Source organism: Camelus bactrianus, chromosome 9 (assembly GCF_048773025.1).
Source record: "Camelus bactrianus isolate YW-2024 breed Bactrian camel chromosome 9, ASM4877302v1, whole genome shotgun sequence".
Taxonomy (NCBI): domain Eukaryota; kingdom Metazoa; phylum Chordata; class Mammalia; order Artiodactyla; family Camelidae; genus Camelus; species Camelus bactrianus.
Window position 1 is genome coordinate 45,343,523 of NC_133547.1, and position 20,890 is coordinate 45,364,412.

Genomic DNA, 20,890 nt, shown 5'->3' on the forward strand with positions numbered 1-20,890 from the left:
ATTCCTTCTGTCATTGAACCCCTGACCAGGGCAATTATAAAAATCCTGTTCTGTGTGAGCTAGGAATCAGTTGGATAATGCCATTTCTCATTCTCCAGAAATCATAATTTCTACCAAAAATGGCATTCCTCTAGCATTTCACTGGATGCTGTTGTCATGGGTATTGAGGTTAGCGCATTTTAAAGGCAGATTTGGAGTCTCTTCAATTGAAGGGCTTTTCTCTGGGAGGTGATCTCAGTTGCCTCCGCCCACCCCTCTATTAGTGACTGAGCATGCTCTCATCATGGTCCAAGAGCTGAATCAGGCAGCATATTCAGAAATCTGTCCCCAGCATCCCCAGTGTGCCAGATACCTCTCATGTGTCTCCGGTTGCAGCTTCCTATGCTCACCTCTGAGGACCACATACAGTGTTAGAAGGATGCTGTCCATGGGGGTGTTCTGTATGTCTTTGTGTCCCTAGTGCCTGCCTAGCCCAGTGCCTGTCACTTGGAAAGCATTCACACCAACTATGATATTATGCAAAGTGACCTGGAGCCTCAGGTCCTTTCCTGTCTCCCAGCCACCGCCACCAGAGTCAGGATTAAAATCTCAAGCAGAGGGAAGGAACACTGCTTGGGGATCAGGCAGACCTGAGTCCAAATCTAGTCCTAACAATGTGTTAGTGAGGTCACTTCTCACAGTCATAAAACTAAGCCTCCATGGAGTTTTCCCTACACCAGGGATTGTAAGATTCCCCTGGCAAAATTGTTATAAAAATGACAAGAAATACTGACGCTCCTAACAGGACCTGGCATGTTGCCAGCCCCTAGGAAAGGCAAGCTTGTTAATGTCCATGACTTTCTTCCAAGTCTAGAGCTCGTAGTTGAAAATTATTTCTCCCAATAAAGTGTGCAATATATTTCACTTCATTCTGACATACTAACAAGAAATTCCTTTCTGTTTATATTTTTAAGAGAAAGAGGGGTGTGTTTAGAGTTTTAATTGCTTGAGCTGCAAGTAACCAAAAAATGAAATGAGCTAGAAGACTCCTTTCTCCGGGTTTCAGTTTTATTCTCTAGAAGATGGAGAATATGACAGCACGTGCCTTACAGCAGGTTTATTATCAGCATGAAGTAAGATAATAGAAAGTGTTTCCGACTGTGCCTGGACCATAGTAAACACTCACAGAAATAGGTAGAACGATTCTATGTTCTTTTCCTGCACACATCATTTAATCCTGCCAACCAGCAAGTTTTCCTTTGTTTTGTGATGATTGCTAATCTTAGGGCCTGGTCAGTCGCATTTGCCACTCACTCCTTGAGAAAAGATGCATATCTAATGAAACTGAGGACCTTTAAAAAGGAAGGTTGGGGAGATGGAGGGGATGAATTGATAAGATTCTCAAGAGAAACATGAATGTCTCTGTATTATTTAGGTTTGGTCGGAAGCGGACATTAGCAGCATTTCTGTGCCTGGGAGGACTGGCTTGTCTCATTGTCATGTTTCTTCCAGAAAAGAAAGGTAGGCCCTTCCAATTTCTCCGTGAGGGTTTTGAACAGCACTTTTATTACAATGAATCTCAATACAGTGGAGAGATTACCATATGCCATGCTTCATTTCTGTGATTGCATATTATTTAGCAATTGTGTGGGCTACAATGGGCCAGATTCTCTCCATTGCCTGAACTATTCTCCGGGTGAATAATGTGCTTAGAGGTGCACTATTAATTCTTTCAGGCGATTAAGCTACCATCTGGGGTGTCTGGACTGCAGTCCTGGTGATGTGAGAGTTGTTTATCTGATGATGATGAGGACCATTTAGTTCTGCACAGAAAGGAACTCCGTCCAAGGCTGCAGATTGCTCTCCTCATTCCAGCCAATCACTAGACTGGGGATGAGAGGCACTGGTTCTCAGAGGTGACTTTGGCACCCCTCGGTATCTCCATCAGCATTCCCAAGGCACCCTAATAGGACAACAGCAACAGTGACAATCGACCTTTTCTCAGTCTTGTGTAAAGTGTGAACAAAACATGCGCAGGAAAGTTGCTGGTTTTAAACTTGTGGCTTTGCTATGCAAACGCAGCGTCAAAAATGTCCCTTTGGCACCCTGTCTAACATGACTCCTGTGCCTCTGTAGAAATTCTGTAACTGGTGCTGCTTCTCAACCTCTTTTTCACACTCGTGCAGCTGAGCCATGCTCGCTGTTGCACTGAGAACTGTGGCTTTAGCAGTCGTGTTCAACAGTAAGGGTGGGTCGTCACAGATTTGTTTCCCATTGGAGCACATCACGTATCAAGTACTCCTTCAGCGATCGCTTCTCCTTGAGGGTCAGCTCTACCAGCGTCTCACTGAAGACTCCGAGGCCACGTGTCTCGTTCTGCGACCCTCCAGTACACCTGCCGTGCTGTTGGCTGCTGCCCCAAGTTCTGTGCCTTAAATCACTAGTTAGGATTTTACTCAGTATTTAGAACAGCCTCATAGTGATTTTCATGGAATCCTGGAAACTAGAGAATTCAGTAAGTTTGCCTGTTTCTTACCTCTTAGGAAATTGTTGCCTGTGCTAGTGCCAGGAAAAGGAGAAACTCCTCAGCTGCTGCCCTGCCGTGGGCTTGCACAACTATGTGCCCCGTTCCGTTTGTCTGGGACAAGACCTTAATGGGCTTGTGGTTCAGCAGATTCTGTTTTTCAAAGACAACCTGGAAATTCTGTTGTTTTCTACTGTAATAGCCTGGTGTTCTGTTTGTCACCTATAGAGAGAAGCTTCTCCTTGTTACTCTCTGCCTCACCTGTAAGCTGTCACTCCTCTGCAGGCCGGGCCAGTTCATGTCTTTCCTCACCGCCACACATCTGTACTGCAGGTGACCCACACCCCAGGACTCTGCACACGGCCCTTTCTACATAAACCCAAAGGGAGAGCAGATCCAGGGTCTCCTGCCCAGACCAGCCATCACTCTCTGCTCACTTCCAGTCTGTCTGAAGAGTGCAGCGTGAGCCCCTTGTTGACTGAGCCCCTGGTGGACCCTGAGTAACAAGCATAGCACAGCTGAGTGTCTTACAGACCCCCACAGATGTGCCTCGGAACACGATTCCTCTGTCATACTCACGAAAGTGGATGCCTATCTATTTTTGAAGATTTCCAGGGAAAGAAATTCCACCATGTCCCTTAGCAAATTGTTTCTATTTTTAATAGCCATTAGAATGTTAGAATCATCCTCTTCCACTACAACTGAGCCCATTTCCTTTCATTTTATTCATCACTAGAGATAGAGAACAGATGGTCACCCCCCCCTTTTTTTTTTTTTTGCATAATCCTTTCTCTGCTTGCAGGGAGTCATCTAACTATTCCTGAATCTTCTCTTCTTTAAGCTATTTGTTCTTTAAACTTTCTTTGAACCTTTCATCTTTACTCTTCAATATATTTTGATAGCTTTCTTTTAAATCTCAATTTTTTTCAAAGTTCTGAGCTTTAAGCTACCTGTTATGAAAGTCCTGATGAGTATATATTAAGAGAGAGAACTAGTAGTTTGAAAAATCCTATTAACATCTCATGTGAGCTTGGTGACCACTCATTTTCTCACTGCTTTGTATGCTCATTTGCCCTCACTTTTCCCTACCAAACGTGCATTCACTCTCTCCTTTCTGCCAACTTAGGTGTCCCGCCACCTGCAAACTCTTTTTCAGCATCTGCATATGATGGTGGTCCTCTGCACCTGAGGCACAGACAGAGGCATGCTGCTGTAAGAGAGAGCCAGGAAGCCAGAAAATAGATTGCTTGGCATTCCTCAGCCTGTGGTTGGTAATTATTAGACAGAAGTGCCCTATCCAGTACATACGTGCACCATGGTTGGCCCCTGAGTAAATGGTCTCCCCTGGGAGCAGTGTTACCAAGTGGTCGCTAATTTTTTCCACAGATTGGTCATTAAACATTTTACCTTGTCTCTATCCTTTCTTGAAGGTTCCTAATTAAGCTGCAATACTGGCAAGCACTTATTAAGTATTGACTATGTGCTGGGTTCTCCAAATATGTAGACGGTATTACATATTATCCCCATTTCTTAAGGAAATTAAAGCTCAGGTAGGTCAAGCAACTTGTCCAGGGTTGCACAGCGAGTAAGCAGCACACCTGGGATTTAGATTCCAGGTTTCTCTGACTCTAAAGTCAGTACTCTTTGGGAAATGCTGGTTTGCCCTCTTAGAGTTTTAGGACCAAAGTATTTATTGCATATGGTGAAGCTGTAGCCTTAGGGAATTAATGCTGCCTGATTTGGGCCCATTCTTAACTCTTCAGTGGGCAGGCCTGCTGGGAATTAGCCTGGGTTCAAGAACCTGGCATGTCAGGGTGCACTGGGCCAGGAGGTTGAAAGGAAGTTTCTGGTGGTTGTGATTCTACCAGAGGATTTGAATACCAGGAAGTCCCAGCACATGACTGGATAAACAGGGAGTGTCCTCAAACTCAGCTCTAGCAGAACCTTCATATCTCGTTTCTGTGTTCAGCCTCACCTGCCCATTCTTTAGTCATTTGACTTTTAAAGGGCCTGGTATATATGGGGTACTGTTCATAATTAAGACCTAGCTCTGGGCCTCAAAGAGTTTACAGTCTAGTGAGGAAAGTGAATGATCCATAAAAACAGAAACGAAAATAAAAACAATAAAAGACAGAAGGTGCCATATGAGTGTTGACAATAGAATGCTGCAGGAACTGTCATTTTGACAGGCTAGGATAGTAATGGAGACCAGCTAGTCTCCTGTTTTAAAACAACTATAAAACCAGACAAAATGTAAGAAACACTGATTTTCAGACATTGGACAACAGGCTGCAGAGGACAGATGGGATCCCTGAGAGAAAGGAAAACAAAGGGTGCCCCAGGAGTGCCCAAGCTCGGGTCTCCAAACCACAGTGCACAGAGGGGGCTTGGAGCCTGGTGAATCCTGGTGCTCTTACAGAATTGAGGAGACAGATAGTAAAGCTTGGGGAGGTCAAAATGGCTAGGATTTGCTGCACAAAATTCTGGAGAGGAGGAAGATACACAGTGGAAGAACTCCAGAGATCGCTGAAGGGGCCTGTGAGTCTTTGGCTGCTTACTGATCTGTGCATGCATTTGAGGAAGCTACTGAGGCTGGGGAGAGGGCCACCAGAAGGGAGCAGGTGGAACAATTTTGGGAACCTCAGGCCGTGCCTGGTTTGTGTTCTCTTCAGCCACGTGTGGAACATTGGGTAGAGACCTTCTGTGTCAAAGTAGCCCAGCACTGTAGGCTGTTCTCTGCTTGCCTTAAACGTGCTTAAAAAATTCAGAGGATTAAGTGATTCCAAGTAACTTAACTGCATTCCAGGAAAAAGAACAACAGTGTTCAAAGGAATACAATAAAATTCAGAACTTAACCGTGTAACAGTCACAAGCTATGACATCCAGTCAGTACTACCAGGCATGCAAATAAGTGGGAAAAGCCAGGAGAGAGGTCAATAGAAACAAAACCAAAAGTGATACAGATAATACAGTGAGGAGATAGGAACCTTAAAACATCTATTACAGATATATGCCATTTGTTTAAGAAGATAGAAGAAAGCATGATCACAATGAGCAGAGAAACAGAAGATATGAAAAAAGATACGTAACATCTAGAGATGAAACATACACTGTATGAAAAATAAAATGCAGTGAATGAGATTAACTACAGAAGATCCGTGAGAAAGACATAACAGAATAAACTCCAGAATGAAACAAAAGTCGTAGGACAACACTAAGCCCAGGGTGTGTGCCATTAGAGCCTAAGAAGGAGGAAGTAAAGAAAAGCTATTTGCAGAAATGATGCTCACCTGCTTTCCAGATTTGATGGAAACTGTAAACACGTAATGAGAAAGTGGTCAGTTCATCAAGAAGATGTTACAGTCCTGATTGTGTATACATCTGATAACAGATTCAGAGGACAGGAAACAAAATGGATAGAATTGAAAGGAGAAATAGACAAACTCAGCATAATAGTTGGATATTTCAATATGTTCTCTCAATGATTGATAGAAAAAGTAGACAGAAAAGAATTAAGGATGTGGAGACTTGAACAGTCAACGTGACCTCATTGACATTTGTGAAACACACTACCCTAAAACAGAAGAGTAGGTGTTTCATCTGAAGTGCATCCAGAACATTTACCAAGAGAGACCATGTTCTGGGCCAGAAAACAAGTTTCAATAAATTTAAAAGGGTTGAAATCTTGCAAAAATAAGTTCTTAGACCAGAATGGAATTAAACTAGAAATCAGCAAGAGAAAGATATCAGAAAAATCCTTAAATATTTGGATTTTAAAAAACAGTCTTCTAAAAATGCATGGGTCAAAGAAGAAATCACAAAGGAAATTAGAAAATATTTTAAATTAAACAACAATTAAGGTACAACATATCAACTCTGTGGGATGCAGTAAAACAGTGCTTCAGGGGAGGTTTATATATATAATTTAAAAATATACCAGAAAAAAAAGGTTTAAAATCAATGATCCAGGCTTTCCCTTAAGAAAATAAAAGACAAGTTTTTTTTTTAAGTGACAAATTAGACGCAAAGTAAGCAGAAGTAAGGAAATAATAAATATAAGAGCAAAATCAATGAAATAAAAACAGGAAAATAATAGAAAAATCAATGAAACCAAAAGCTGATTGTTGAAATCAATAAAATCAATAAATCTCTAGCCAAACTAATAAAGGAAAAAGAGAGAAGACACAAATTACCAATATCAGGACTGAAAGAGGGACATGACTATAGACACTGTAGGTATTTGTAAGGGAATGTTAATCAACATTTTTATACCAATGAATTCAGCTTAGGCAAAACATAAATTCCGTGTAAGAGACCAACTACCAAAATGTACTCAAAAAATAGATAACCTGAATAGCCCTAAATCCAGTAAAGAAATGTAATTGGTAGTTTAAAACATTCTCACAAAGAGAATTCCGGGCCCAGATAACTTCCCTGGTAAATTATGAAACACATAAGGAAGAAGTAATATAATCCTACACATTCTTCTAAAAAATAAAAAAAAAAAGAGGAAATAACTCTTCCAACCCAGTCTGTGAGGCCAGCAATTACCCTGATACTAAGACCAAACAAAGACATTCTGAGAAAACTATATAACAGCATTCTTCATTAATTTAGATGTAAAAATCCTTAAGTAAATATTAGCAAATTGAATCCAGCAATGAATAAAAAGGGTAATACATTGTGACCACCAAGCAGGGGTTATCCAGCAAGTGCAAGGTTGGTTTAACATTCAAAAGCCAATCACTGTTAATTACTAAAAGACCAAAAAGGAAAAAAAGAATCATACTATCATTTCAATACAAGTAGAAAGAACATTTGTCAGAATTCAACACCCATTTGTTACAGAAACTAGCAGCAACTAGAAGTAGAAGTTTCTTTAACCTGATAAAGAAAAACCTACAACTAACATCACATTAAATGGTGAAAAACTAAATGCTTGTTCCCTAAGATCAGGGAAAAAGGCAAGAATGGATATTCTTGCCACTTCTATGGAACATTGTACTGAAATTACTAGCAAATGCAATAAGGCAGTAAAAAGAAATTAGAAGGATCCAAATTGGAAAGGAAGAAGTAAAACTGTCTGTATTCACAAGACTACATGATTGTCTCCATAGAAAATCCTAAAAAAAAAATCTATCAGAATTAATCAATGAGTTTAGCAGAGTTACGTAACCTAATTTTATTTCTATATATCCATAGAAAATCATAAAAAAACTGATTAGAATTAATCAATGACTTTAGCAGAGTCACGTGACATAATTTTATTTCTATATATTAGCAACAAACAGTTCAAAATTGAAATAAAACAATACCATTTATTTTAAAAAATTAAAAATATGTAATACTTAGAACTAATTCCTTTTTTTTTTTTTAAATGGGGGAACTGGGGATTGAACCCAGGACCTTGTGCACACCAAGCATGCACTCTACCACTGAGCTATTCCCCTCCCCCCGGGATAGATTTTATAAAATATGTATAAGACTTATAGAAAACTATAAAATATAAAACATTGATGTAAGAAATTAAAGAAGGCTTAATAAGTGAATTGGTGGTGATGATGATAATAAGAGAAAAGCTTCTCATGATTAAGGATCAGAAAATATTGTTTAAGATGTCAGTTCTCCCCAAATCAATCTATCTTCATCACGATCCCAATAAAATTTACAGCAAGTTTCTTTTTGTTGATAGATATTGACAAGCTAATACTAAAATTTTTATAGAAATGCAAAGGATCTAGAATATCCAAAATAAAAAATTAAGTTGGAGGACTTATCCTATCCGATTTTAAAACTTACTACAAAATTACATTAATTGAGATAGTATAATGTTGTCATAAGAGTAGATATATAGGTAACAACAGAATTGAGTATGAAATACCCATGTATATGGTCAGTTGATTTTTATTTTATTTTTTGAGGGGGACTGAGATTTTATTCACCTTTTAAAAATGTTTTGTTCAATCATAACCCACATAGAGAAGAATACACATGGTCAATTGATTTTTTATAAGTCAATTCAGTGAGGAAAAAATCTTTTCAACAAACAGTGCTGAAATAATTGGACATCCATATGTAAAAAATTTAACTTCGATCTGCATGCCACATCTGCACATCACATCATATGCAGTAATTAACTTGAAATGGATGGTAGACCTAAGTGTGTGGACAAAGAATGTCACCTGCCATATCAAAAAACTGAGGATGCTGTGGCCATCAAGCCATCAGCCACTGCAGCAGCCCCACCCCTGAAGGTGCACCCTGAAGGAATTCAGGATGGAGAATACAGGATACTGGCCCTAGATAGTTAAGATTCATATCAGAGGAATGATTTCAGTGAGCCCAGGTTCTTGCATCTTCCCACACATAGAAAAGTTCTAAATTCATTAACTTGAGATGTCTGGTTTTTCTTTCATTAACAATAATCTTTTGATAGTCCAGTTACCTGGGGGGTTTTGGGGGGTTTTTGTTTTTGTTTTTTGTGGATTTTTTTTCCAGAACCTCATATATCCTGGCTCCTCCATTACCTCTTTGTAACAGTCCCTTAGAGCTGTCTGAGAGCCTGTCTCCCATGCTTAAGACCCCAGTATGTCTGCCAAATAAAACACGATTCTTAACTTTTAGGTGGTTCATTTTTTTCATCAACAGTGTAAAAGCTAAAACTGCACAACTTCTAAAAGAGAACATGGAAGAAAATCTCAGTAACTTTGGGTTAGGCAGACATTTCTTAAATATGACACAAAAAGCACAAAAAGAAAAAAAATCCATAATTTAGACTTCATCAAAATTAAGATTCCAGCTTTGTAAAAAAACATTGTTAAGGAAATGAAAAGCAAGATACAGACTGGGAAAAATATTTGCAAAATATATACCTGATAAAGAACTTGTACCCAGAAGACAGAATGGACTCTTCCAATTTCAGTAATGTGGAAGAAAATGGGCAAAAAGTTTGGACAGACACTTCTCCGAAAGAATATAAAAATGGAAGATAAGCATGGGAAAAGATGCTCAACATCATTAGACATTAGGGAAATGGAAATTAAAACCACGAGATACCACTACATGCCTATTAAAATGGCTAAAATTAGACACTGACAATACCAAATGTTGGCAATGATAAGAAAGAATGGAAACACTTTCTTATACACTGCTGATAGAAACAAAAAAATGGTACAGATGCTCTGGAAAACATTGGCAGCTACTTTAAAGTGCAACATAAATTTGTCCAACCCAACTTTACCCAAGAGAAGGAGAAACATAGATCCACACAAGGACTTTGATGCAAATGTTCACAGTAGCTTTATTAATAATAGCCCCATACTGGAAGGAACCCAAATGCCCCTCGGCTGAGGAATGGATAAGCAAATTGTGGTATATCCATACACAGAATTCCTCAACAACAGAGGAATGAGCTGTGACCTAGTGATACACACAGTAACGTGGGTAAATTTCAAAAGCATTATGCTGTACTAGAAGAAGCCAGACACAGAAGTCTACAAACTGAATTATTTCATTTATGTGAAATTCTAGAAATGGCGAAACTATAGAGACAGAATTTTCTGCATATGTGGTATTTTTCTTTAAAAAAAAAGCCAAAAGGAAGTAAAGTGAATTGTGGTTCTTTGCCCAACTTATGTGTCATACAAGAGGACCTATAGCTGTCTTAAAGGTTTGTTTTTTTTTTAATTGAAGTATAGTTGATTCACAATGTTGTGTTAGTTTCTGGTGTACAGAATAGTGATTCAGATATATATATATATACACATTCTTTTTCAGATTCTTTTTCATTATAAGTTATTATATTAGGTTCTCTATAGAGTACTATACAGTAGGACCTTGTTTATCTATTCTGTATATAGTGGTTTGTATCTGCTAGTCCTGAATTCCCAATTTATCCCCACCCACTTTCCTCTTTGGTAACCATAAGTTTGTTTTCTATGTTTGTGAGTGTCTTTCTGTTTTGTAAATAAGTTTATTTGTATCATTTTTTCTTTAGATTCCACATGTAAGTGATATTATATGATATTTGTCTTTGTCTTTGACTTACTTCACTTAGTATGATAATCTCCAGGTCCATCTATGTTGCTGCAAATAGCAGTAGTATTCCAGTGTGTGTGTGTGTGTGTGTGTGTGTATACACACATCTTCTTTTCTTTATCCAGTCGTCTGTCAATGGACATTTAGGTTGCTTCCATGTCTTGTCTGTTGTAAATAATGCTGCTTGCTGTGGACATTGGGGGTGCATGTATCTTTTCAAACTGGAGTTTTCTCTGCATATATGCCCAGGAGTGGGATTGCTGGATCATAGAGTAACTCTATTTTTAGTTTTTTAAGGAATCTTCATACTGTTTTCCATAGTGGCTGCACCATAATTTTTAACATAGGCCTAAACAATAGAAGTTTACTATAATCACCCAGTGAATGAAGTGGATGATTAAGTTGAATTTTTACTGTTTTGGGTCAGTGAAATGTGACTGTAACATACTGAGACATTTTGTTCTAGTGATCACAAATGGCCTCTGAGAAAACTTCAGATAACTAATTATAAAAATGATGTCTTTAGTAGCTGCATCATTGGAATAAACGTATGACTTCTTGAATTCAGTACTTGGAAGGATATAAGTGTTCTGAAAATAATATTTTCTTCCCCCCAAGATAATTGAGCTTAATTTTTCTTATTAAATCGCTCTTTTTTCCTAAACAGTCACTTTGAACATTTGTTGGTAATAGCCAATAATATCTGACTTCATTTTCAAGATCAGGAATCCAGGGAACCAGCCCAGTGGCTGCAGTGCCTTCCTGAACAACCCAGCAGCTCCACAGATGGCTAAGAAATAATTTTCTAATAGAGCTGTCTGAAATTGACATGGGCTACCTTGGGAGTAAGTTAGTTCCCCCAGGTTCAAGTGGCCACTGCAGACTCTGCTGGCCAGAACATAGGAGACAAGTTGCAAGCATCAGATGAGGTGTCAGGCTGGAGGTGGCTCCCTGTGGGTATGCAGCTGGAGCCAGGCTCCCCAGATGGGCCGCAGCCGGAAGTGTCCTGAGCTGGGAGACTTCTTCCAGACTTGGGACTTGTGGGCGTTTAGATGATAAGCCTTCTGTGACATGTTATTTGAATTTAATTTTCAGGATGGCAATCCCCTGACAAGTTTTAAAGATGTCACAGAGTGTCTGCAATACAGTTCTGAAAGATGCCATCCTATATGGGTTGAAAACAGTCCCAAAGATCATTTGTAGTCAAGCAAATGTGCACATTTCTGTTTGCTTCAGTGCCACCCAAGACCTCTTCCTGACTCACTCAGGTTTCTGGAAAATAATTGATGCATTTAATTTGCCCTCATTATTGGTTTAACTAAAATTGTTAGATATCAGAAGTGCAGACGTATATCTTGGGGTGAATGCTGAAAGGCATGGTTCTTTTTCCACAAGCACCTCATGGCTTAAAATAATATATTCAGTACCTAAAACTGCCGACATATCCTTCCAAATAGCCTGGCAGAAGAGAAGGCGGCCGCAGATGGTGGAGTTTGGCAGAGCCTGGGCCACTGCGTGCAGGACGCCATCTTTAAAGTAGATGAGGATTTATTTCATAGTCAAGCTGGAAATGTGAAGCTTGCACTTTGGAAAGGAGGGTCTTATGTGCCTCCCTCTTCAGATGTTGAGAGAGCATGAACACAGATTCTTTTTCACCCAAATTAATTCCTATTGTAGTCCTTACCCTTATTCGCTCACTAAATGTCTAGTGAACACCCCTGTGCATCATACTGTGGGAGGTGCTGTGAGGGAAACAGACACAAACAAGGCCTTAGCCTGAGACAACTCAAAACACATTTTGGGCAGGCCGGATGGAAAAAAAAAAGCAGCTACCAGAGAGTGTCTGAAGCATGCCGGTTGCAGGGATTGGAAAATCAAGGCAGTGGAGGTCAAAGGAAGGAGAGGATATTGATTGCACTTGAGTTATTTAAGGGAAGAGTGGTTTAGATGAGCCAAGCATGCAGTCCCAGGGAAGGGGCAGGCGTGTTCTATTAGGGCCGAAATGTCAAGGAGAATGAGAGGCAGTTACCTTGGTGATTAGGACATTGCTGTCAACATTCAAGAATAGAAGTTTCAGAGAGGGTGGTACTGAAGCCACATTGTACTGAGTTACTGGGCAGATGCATCTGAAGAAATGGAAGGTTGGTCCCTCGCTGGAGACGTTTGATAGTGAAGGGGAGAAAGTATCATAGAGTTAGTGAGCATTTTTGTTTTTTCTTCCAAAGGAGAAAACTGTGTTCTTGAAGGTAGAAGCTAGTGGGTTGTTGAAGGGGAGATGTTAAATCTGTTTGCAAGGGAATAATTAAATTGTGAGATCCCAGAGAAGATAGTGTTAATAAAGGAATGAACCATTGGACAATTGATAATATTTTTGATAAGGAAATGAAAAGACATAAATGGTATCTTTGCATTGTATGTAAAAACGTTCCCTTAAGAAACTCAAATATCATTATGGATCAATAATCCAAGTACGAAGTTGGAAAGGAGGAAGGATTAAAAGTAGCTCCATGCTTAGTCTTGTTTGTTAAAGAACATTCAGTTTTTGGGGTTTTTTTAAGGTTTTTTTCTTTTGTTTTTCTTTTTTTTAACTTTTTTTTATTGAGTTATAGTCATTTTACAGTGTTGTGTCAGATTCCAGTGTAGAGCATGATTTTTCAGTTATACATGAACATACATATATTCATTGTCACATTTTTTTTTGCTGTGAAAGAACATTAAGTTTTATATCTTCTATGGTAGTTTAATGGGGTTATTCCTTATCTTTGCAACGGAACCTCAAACAGAATGCAAACTGGATAGGACTGGACTTTCTTCTCTCACGTGCGCAGGTTTGTCACGCTGAATGATTTTACATCATTTTACATCATTGATTGTTGAACAAGGTTGGGAAGAAAGGAGAGGCGAGTAACACCCTTAAATAGACTTTTCTGGAAACTTGACTCCAGTACGGAAGTTTTCGGGGAGCTCTGTTGCTCTGGGGTGAATGCCGGTTTCATCACGCGTTGTGACAGTCACGGTGTGAGATTTCCCGGGAGTGGGCTAAACGCCGAGAAGTATTTGCGTGTGTGCTGTGTGTGATGACCACACTTTCTGGATGTGTGTTCGGTTACAGTACCTCTTCGCGGGTTGAGATCAATAGGAGCGCCTCTCGCTCCTTCAGAATTAAATCTGTCACCTGGAGGAGTTTTCCTCCCCTAAGGACCTCACAGGCGTCGCTCTTGTTCTCCTCAGACACAGGGGTGTTTGCGGTGGTGAACAGCCATTCCTTGTCCCTGCTGGGGAAGCTGACAATCAGTGCGGCCTTCAACATCGTGTACATCTACACGTCGGAGCTGTACCCCACAGTCATCAGGTACGCCCCACACTCAGCCCCCTCTCCCCTCTCCTTCCCTGGGCCTGCGCCCTGCTGGAGGGTTTTGCATCACCGGAGGCGTGGTTCTCCCCTCACCTGGAGAACAGTGACGGGGGCCCAGCAGCCACTCAGCAAGCAGTTGTGAGCCCAGACACCGTGGACACTGCTCCTCACCCGCCGGGCTAAGGAAGACGTAGCTTAATCTCGGGCTGAATTCCCTGGTGTAAATCACAAGAGAAGGTCTCTACCCTACGCACGTCCCATCACCCGGTAGTGCTCAGATGCCATTTTTATTTCAGTGGACTCACTTTATTTGGCCACCCCTCCTGTGTCAGGCACATGATGGACCAGGGGACAAGGTCCCTGTTATCACAGAGCCTGTATTTTAGCACAAAGTATATGTATTTTTAAAAAGGTAATTCCGTACGGTAATAAGTGAATATGAGATTTACAAATTAGTTGTGAAAGGTAGTTTCTAGTCAGTTGGCCATGCTTACTTATATCAAAACCAACCATTTCTAAGTTCCCCCTCATAAAATAAGCTTGTAAACAAACAAAAAAAAAACACCTAAACTTGAAGGGTAGGAGTCCAGCTTAGACTTTGCAGAACTGCCTGTGTGGGCTAGGCTGTACCCCCCCAGACAGCTCTTCCCCAGACTCTTGTGAGAATCATTCCAATCAGAGCCTTCCGTTCCCCTTACCTGTGCCAGGAGCCCAGTGGTTCTGTCTGCCTTTTTCCCGGTAAGAGATGAGGTTATGCAGTCACCTGGTCATTGCCTGATTGTTCCCGCCACCTACTTTTCTCTGGCTGTTGGCTGTAAAACTAAGATGACCATTTGGTGCAAACTGGGTTACTTTTGAGAGTGAATGTGGGCATTATTAACAATTAGGCTGGGGTAACGGGCTGACGTACGGTCACCCTGTCTGTAACGTCATCATCCTCCCTTCCTCCCCCCTCGCTGATACCCACGCTCCCCAAGGGGGTAATGTTCTTGGTTTCCTGAGAATCTGTGCTCAGTCAGTTCTTAGGTATATGCCTGACCCTTTCATAGTTAATTAGTTGAGTTTGAAGAAGTGGGCAGACTTTTCAGATCATGAAGTCCTGGCTCTTCTATAGCTGTTTTAACTGATGGGAAACCTAAGACACAAAAACCCTTCAGAACATTTAACAAGAAATACTCACATGCTCATTTCTGCACCAGCCTCTGTCCCAGCCCTGTCCAGTATGGTAGTTACTAGCCGCATGTGGCTGTTTAAATGAATTAAAATGAAGTGAATGGAAAATTCTGTTTCTCCGTCTCCATCACACTGAGGGCTCGGTAGCCGGATGTGTCTGGGGCTTCCACGTTGGACAGGGCACATTTGCAGCATCACCAAAAGTCCTAGCAGGCAGCACCCTCACGTCCTGTGCTTCCCCTTTGGGACATGTTAGGGTGCACCATGCCCCAGAGTCTTTCAGTTTTCCCACTAGAACTTTCTGATTTTCCTTTCTCTTATGCCTTTCAGGAACGTTGGGCTTGGAACTTGTTCCATGTTCTCCCGAGTTGGTGGGATTATTGCTCCCTTCGTCCCCTCACTGGTTGGTTTGTACCTCCTAATTTTGTTTTTCCTGAGTCTCTGCTTTGTGCTTTTGAGTAGAAAGAGGTAACAAACAGCTGCCGTTGAAGATCAGCCTGACACATATGTGAACCTTGTGCCTTTTAGATAAAAGATGGGTCAGGGCAGATGGACCCTTGCCATGGATGGTCTCTATTCACTGGAGAGAGAGCTGATGCCAGCTTGCCTCTTCTGGTCTCCATGGGTCAGTTAGTCAGTCAGTGAACAGTTCCTAAGTTTCTGCTGTGTGCTGGGCTCAGTGCTGAGCCCTCTGCGTATATTGTCTCGTGCAGTCTTCACAGCAGCCATATGAGGCAGGCATTGTTGTTACCCCTGTATTAAAGAGGAGAATGTGGCACACCACTTGGGAAAGAGAATTAGAAGAGAAATATATGGAAGGGGAACAAGAGTACATGACAGCCCTAAAATCCATCCAGGTTGTAAGAAAGATTCCTCGGAGCCCCTGTGCACATCTCTGCCTGGTCTCCTGCCCGACTTTCCCTGCCAAGACTCCTTGACGGGAGAGCGGGGCTTGTGAGCCTGTTCCGCAGGTAACTGCTCATCACTCGGGCATCTTTATTCACCACATCCTAGTACAAGACATCTCTGAAATGCCATTGTAGCCCTTTCTTTTCCTGAGGAAGTGTGACACACTTCCTTTTTCTGAGTATCTCTTCATGTTTCATGATCAATTTTAGATCACGAGCCCCCTCTTATGAAGGAGTCATATTAGTTCCATTCTGCAAAATGTGTCCACCAAGAGGTGTTTATCATTAAAGACACCCGCCTTTGGGTGGCTCTCTCAGAGCCTTAGAACACCCAGCTCTGTGTCTCCACTGATTCCCGCTAAGTTGGGAACAGGTGAGAGGGCCAAGTTCCCCTTGGTTGAACAACTCGTGTACAACCTACAGTTCTAGGCATGTGCTTGCATGCAGAGGGCCAGAGGTCAGACTTCCTCCTCCCCCCGCTCCCTCTCCCTCCCCCTCCCTTCCTCCCTCTCCTTCTCCATCATTTCTTCACTTTTGAAAAATCAGGAAAAGATGATCAGAGGGGACACCCTGATTTGTAGAGGTCTGATCCACAGAATTTGGAAGCCCAAACCAGGAGACGACAAAGTTGGGTGGCTCCCGTGAAGGAATTCAGGAATGGTAATCAGCTCAGAAATCCCCAGAGCCACCTCCTGCAGGGACTGGGGTGTGACCTTTGAACCCGTTTGTATGTAAACGAACTGTTTACATTTTCCTGAGAATATCTTTTGGACCAGCCCTCTACCAGCCCTGATGTTCAGATCAGGTTTTCAAACACGTGTGTAGGTTTCTGTAGGCTTTTGTCTCCCTTTTCAGGGTGTTTATAACCTCTCACCCTGTGCTTCTCAGCTCCGGTGCTGAGTGAATCCGGCGCTACTGCGCTGCATCCGCCCTGCTCAGAGACAGTCAAGGCCTCCTCCCCCCAGTCCTCACCTCGCGTAAACGCGTAAAATAGCCTGCAGCTTCTGATCCGCAGGCCTGCTCTGTCTTTTTGGTTTACTCACTCCCATCTCTGTGCCTGGTGACTGTAGTGGAAGAAGAAGGACTTTACAGTGTATTCTTGTGGGAAGGTTACCTGGACGGTAACCAGGACAGGTCCTCGGTCATAAAACCTGTGATGTGACCTGCCAGGAAGCTAACGGAGTCTTTGTTTGTTTTCATTCCACTCCCTGCCCCTACAGAAGTATGTGCAGTGGTCTTTACCCTTCATTGTCTTCGGAGCCACGGGGCTGACCTCAGGCCTCCTGAGTTTATTATTGCCAGAAACCCTCAACAGCCCATTGCTAGAGACGTTTTCTGACCTTCAGGTGTATTCCTATCGGAGGCTAGGGGAGGAAGCGCTATCTTTACAGACCTTGGATCCCCCTCAGGTATGGAATGTTTCTTAATCACTCAGATTTGGATGATGTTAGTTTTTGAGGAAAAAAAAAAAGAAGAATGTCTGGTTAGATTAAATAGAAGTGAGCAAAACTGCTGGAAAACAAAGGTGGGGTCTAATAGCAGGTGATTTTCCAAGAAATAAAGATGATTCATTAGCTTCCTTAGAACACTTGTGGGGCGAGTTCTTAGGGGGGTAGATGTCATAAAAACATATTCGTCAGTTGAATGCTCGACAGTAATTTAATTTTAGAAATGTCATGACATCATCTCACTGCCCTTTTCTCCCTTCCTGTTTTAGTCTGTGGACAAGGAGAGCCCTCCAGGGAGTGAGAGTGAGGAAGAGGAAGAATTTTACGACGCGGATGAAGAGACTCAGATGATCAAGTGAGGAGCCCCCGAGTCCCCCAGGGAAGGAGAGGACCTTTTTGTGCCTCTCACGGGGGCAGGTTCTCCCAGGAAACTGAAGAGGGCTTCGAAGGATAGGCTTGAACACACGTAGAAGGTACTCAGCGTGGACCGATGTTTCTTTTTTTAGGCACAAAGGAAATTGGAGAAGAAATTTTGTGTGTGAGGACATCACTGCATTGAGTGAACTGTTGCTAATTTGCCCAAAATTCGGGTTTAACTCCAAATTTTGACCTCTGGTCAGATTGCTCAAATCCACATGCCAGAGTGGTAAGCTAATTTGTTTCTAGAAGTTTGATTACATTGCTTTTCAACTTTGTGGTGACCTAAAGGCAACTGTGTAATATTTCTCCGCACCGTTAAGGTGTAATCTGTACATCGCACTTGACATCTGCCTGCAGTTGCTCCTCACTCGGCATCTTTTGAGGCAAGTTGGTGTTAGCATTTTATTTTGGGGCCAGATCAGAAGCTCTGAGAGGTCACTGTGTGCCCTGAGGCCCTCCAGCTGAGGAAATTTGGGCCCTCGCTTTGGTTCCTGGCCAGTGATTGGCTTGAGCTCCGGTGCCTTTAGTCCCACAGATGACCCACTAGGAAAACCCAACAGTACCAAAGTAACTTTCTCAGAGTGCCAGGTGTGGCTGCATCTCCCTGGTAGCTCCCTTTGGTACTCAGATCATGTCATTTCTTCAGTTCCTGCTTGTGTGAACCTCTAAAAGAATTTCCATCTCAGATTCTGGTACCAGCAATAACTTCCAAACCAGGCCCAGTAAATGATGACGTTTTATAAAGGGGGAGGCCAGTTAACAAGTGACATGTTGAGCACTTGTATGTTAAAAAGGGGGAGGGGAAGTGCTGGTTTTAATAAGGAAGAAAAGAAATTTACATTTCACAATTTTCTGTTTGTTCTCAGTGTTGTGTAATGAGGGCCTTGGGCAGCGTGTAAGGACTTGAGCTCTTCTGGGCCTCGATCAGCCCAGCCTGTTTCGTTAGACTGGAAGGCACAGTAATTCACAGGCAGTGCTGGCTTTCATTAAGTACGGCCAGCTTTCAAGCAAGTAAAAGTCATACTCAGTTTCCCAAAAGCATGTGCTGAAGGTACTTCCCATAGAGTTCGAGTGTCATCTCACATAGGAGCGTTAACTTGGCATCCACAAGCGTGGACAGCCTTGCTCTCGGTCACTTTCCCAACTAGGAAAATGTCTGTGTTTTCAGAATTTCTGTTTCCACTAAATCTCTTGGAGAAAAATTTCATTAGAGGTAAAGAGAAGTCGCCACCATTTCTGCTTCTGGAAACCTTAGAGGCGTCACCCCAAACTGGCTCCAGCACTCCCCTGTCCTCTTCCTTTGACCTCTTAGTTTGCACTATGTCAACTTGTATCTTTTCATTTGTTGAAGTATTTTTATGTCCTTCATGCCTTTGATTATGTATTGGGCTCTGTAGAAAGAGGAGCCATCTTTACTACTGTTTCTTTGTCTCTGGTGTGCCCAGAACACAGGCCTAGACACAGGAGACCTGATAAGTGTTACTGTTTCTAGCCATCAGGGAAATTGTGGAACTGCTCCCAGTATCATTTTTGCGAATCGCAGGCAGATCTGACCCAAACCCCCAAACTGTGGGATTTTGCTGTCTTTCTCTGGAAGATGGAGACCCCGCCCACCATCAAGAGGCAAAGAAAGGAAGAACTTACAAAGACGCCTAGAAGCTCTTCAGTGGTCGTGGAGTTAAACACAAAACAACAAACTAACATATAAGTGATTCTAGGTTGGTTGGAGCTCTCTTTGCATTGTAAGGGTAATACATTCATCTCATTATTAAAAATGTGGAAACTGGGGGGGAGGGTACATGTCAGTGGTAGAGTGCGTACTGAGCTTGCAGGAGGTCCTTCAATCCCTAGTACCTTCGTTTAAAAAAAAACTAATTACTCCTCCACTAAAAAAATAAATAAATAAACAAATAAATAAATAAAACATTTTAAAAATTAAAAAGGAATAACAAGAAAATGTGGAAACTGGAAGTTAAAAAATGTCTTACTCATAGGCCCAACACCCAGAGAAAGCCAGTGCTGTGGCTTTGTTCTGTTTGAAGACCAGTTGGGATCCGTCTCTCTGGGGTCCCCTCTGCCTCTGGCCAGGTAAATGAGGATTCCATTAGGGGCCCCTGGGTACCCTCTTTTCCCAATTCTAGGGTGGGAGAAGGCCAGGGAGGATACACAGTTTGAACACATGTTGCTAAGGCTGGGCTGACTATCAGCTGCTTATGCAGATGTGTCACTATATTTTGTTTCTTTCTAAATGATCTTTTGCAAAGTTTCATCCCTTTGCCCTTTATAAAAAAACATTTTTTTCCCTTTTGCTATTAACTGTTGAAGAATATTGATTGTGGAGAATGTGCACATGAGTCTATTTGTGTCGATTAAATAATTGGAAAACTTTTAATTTATAGGTAACGTATTTTGTTTGTGCAGGTGATTTGTAAAAGGTATCCTTTCAAATATCTTAATTGTGTTCAAACTTGCATTTCTTTTCTCCTAAAAAGCAGCAAGAGAAATGTAAGACACATAAGAAATCCCAGGGCTTCCAGGGTCAAAGTTCTTATCAACAGCTTGTCCAGAACCTTGACACCACATGGATATGTGGAAAGACACCGTGTTGTTGTTTCCCGATTTGGTGAGTTAAAACCAGTGCCCGTGGAAAATACAGTATTTGTCGTTTGGCTGATTTCAAGCAATGTAGACATTCCTTAGTATTTAAAAATGAACAAATAAAATACAACAAATAAGTAAGAAGCAAATGAAAGTTCGTGGGAGACTGCTTAAGTAAATGTAATATGGACAGGTATTTTCATGGAGGTCAAATTAATGAGGGTACTTTTGATAGATTTATATTCTTGACAAAAGCATATTGAAATAATTCCCTCTATTAAATTAGAATTAAAATGCAGCTTTCCAATAGGACTTACTCCTCCATTACAGATTCTTATTAGATCATCAGTTCTTAAATTGGAATTCTATGAAGGATTTTTTAAACTAAATAAAATGCAGGTATTTTGGCTTCTTGTGAATTTAATAAAGAATTGTAAAACATAGGCCT

At 41.5% G+C, this 20,890-nt stretch overlaps 1 protein-coding gene and 1 non-coding gene across 4 annotated transcripts in view; one reads left to right on the plus strand and one right to left on the minus strand.

The window, feature by feature from the left end:
• The window catches only part of SLC22A15 (solute carrier family 22 member 15), a 71,362-nt gene extending 51,111 nt beyond the window's left edge, over window positions 1–20,251 (plus strand). Inside the window, exons 8-13 of one of the 3 annotated variants that reach the window (XM_074370257.1) lie at window positions 1,415–1,500; window positions 13,772–13,892; window positions 15,399–15,471; window positions 17,197–17,385; window positions 17,694–17,779; window positions 17,931–20,251. In XM_074370257.1, the coding sequence (XP_074226358.1) occupies window positions 1,415–1,500; window positions 13,772–13,892; window positions 15,399–15,471; window positions 17,197–17,385; window positions 17,694–17,779; window positions 17,931–18,033 (658 nt within the window). In that variant the 3' untranslated portion in view covers window positions 18,034–20,251. Of the gene's footprint in view, window positions 1–1,414; window positions 1,501–13,771; window positions 13,893–15,398; window positions 15,476–17,196; window positions 17,386–17,693 lie in introns of all 3 variants that reach the window. The other 2 variants (XR_012509196.1, XM_074370256.1) reach the window with 2 other exon arrangements.
• On the minus strand, window positions 7,882–7,953 carry TRNAT-GGU (transfer RNA threonine (anticodon GGU)). The gene has a single exon. It is a non-coding gene; the product is annotated as a tRNA-Thr (tRNA).
• Window positions 20,252–20,890: the final 639 nt, after the last annotated feature.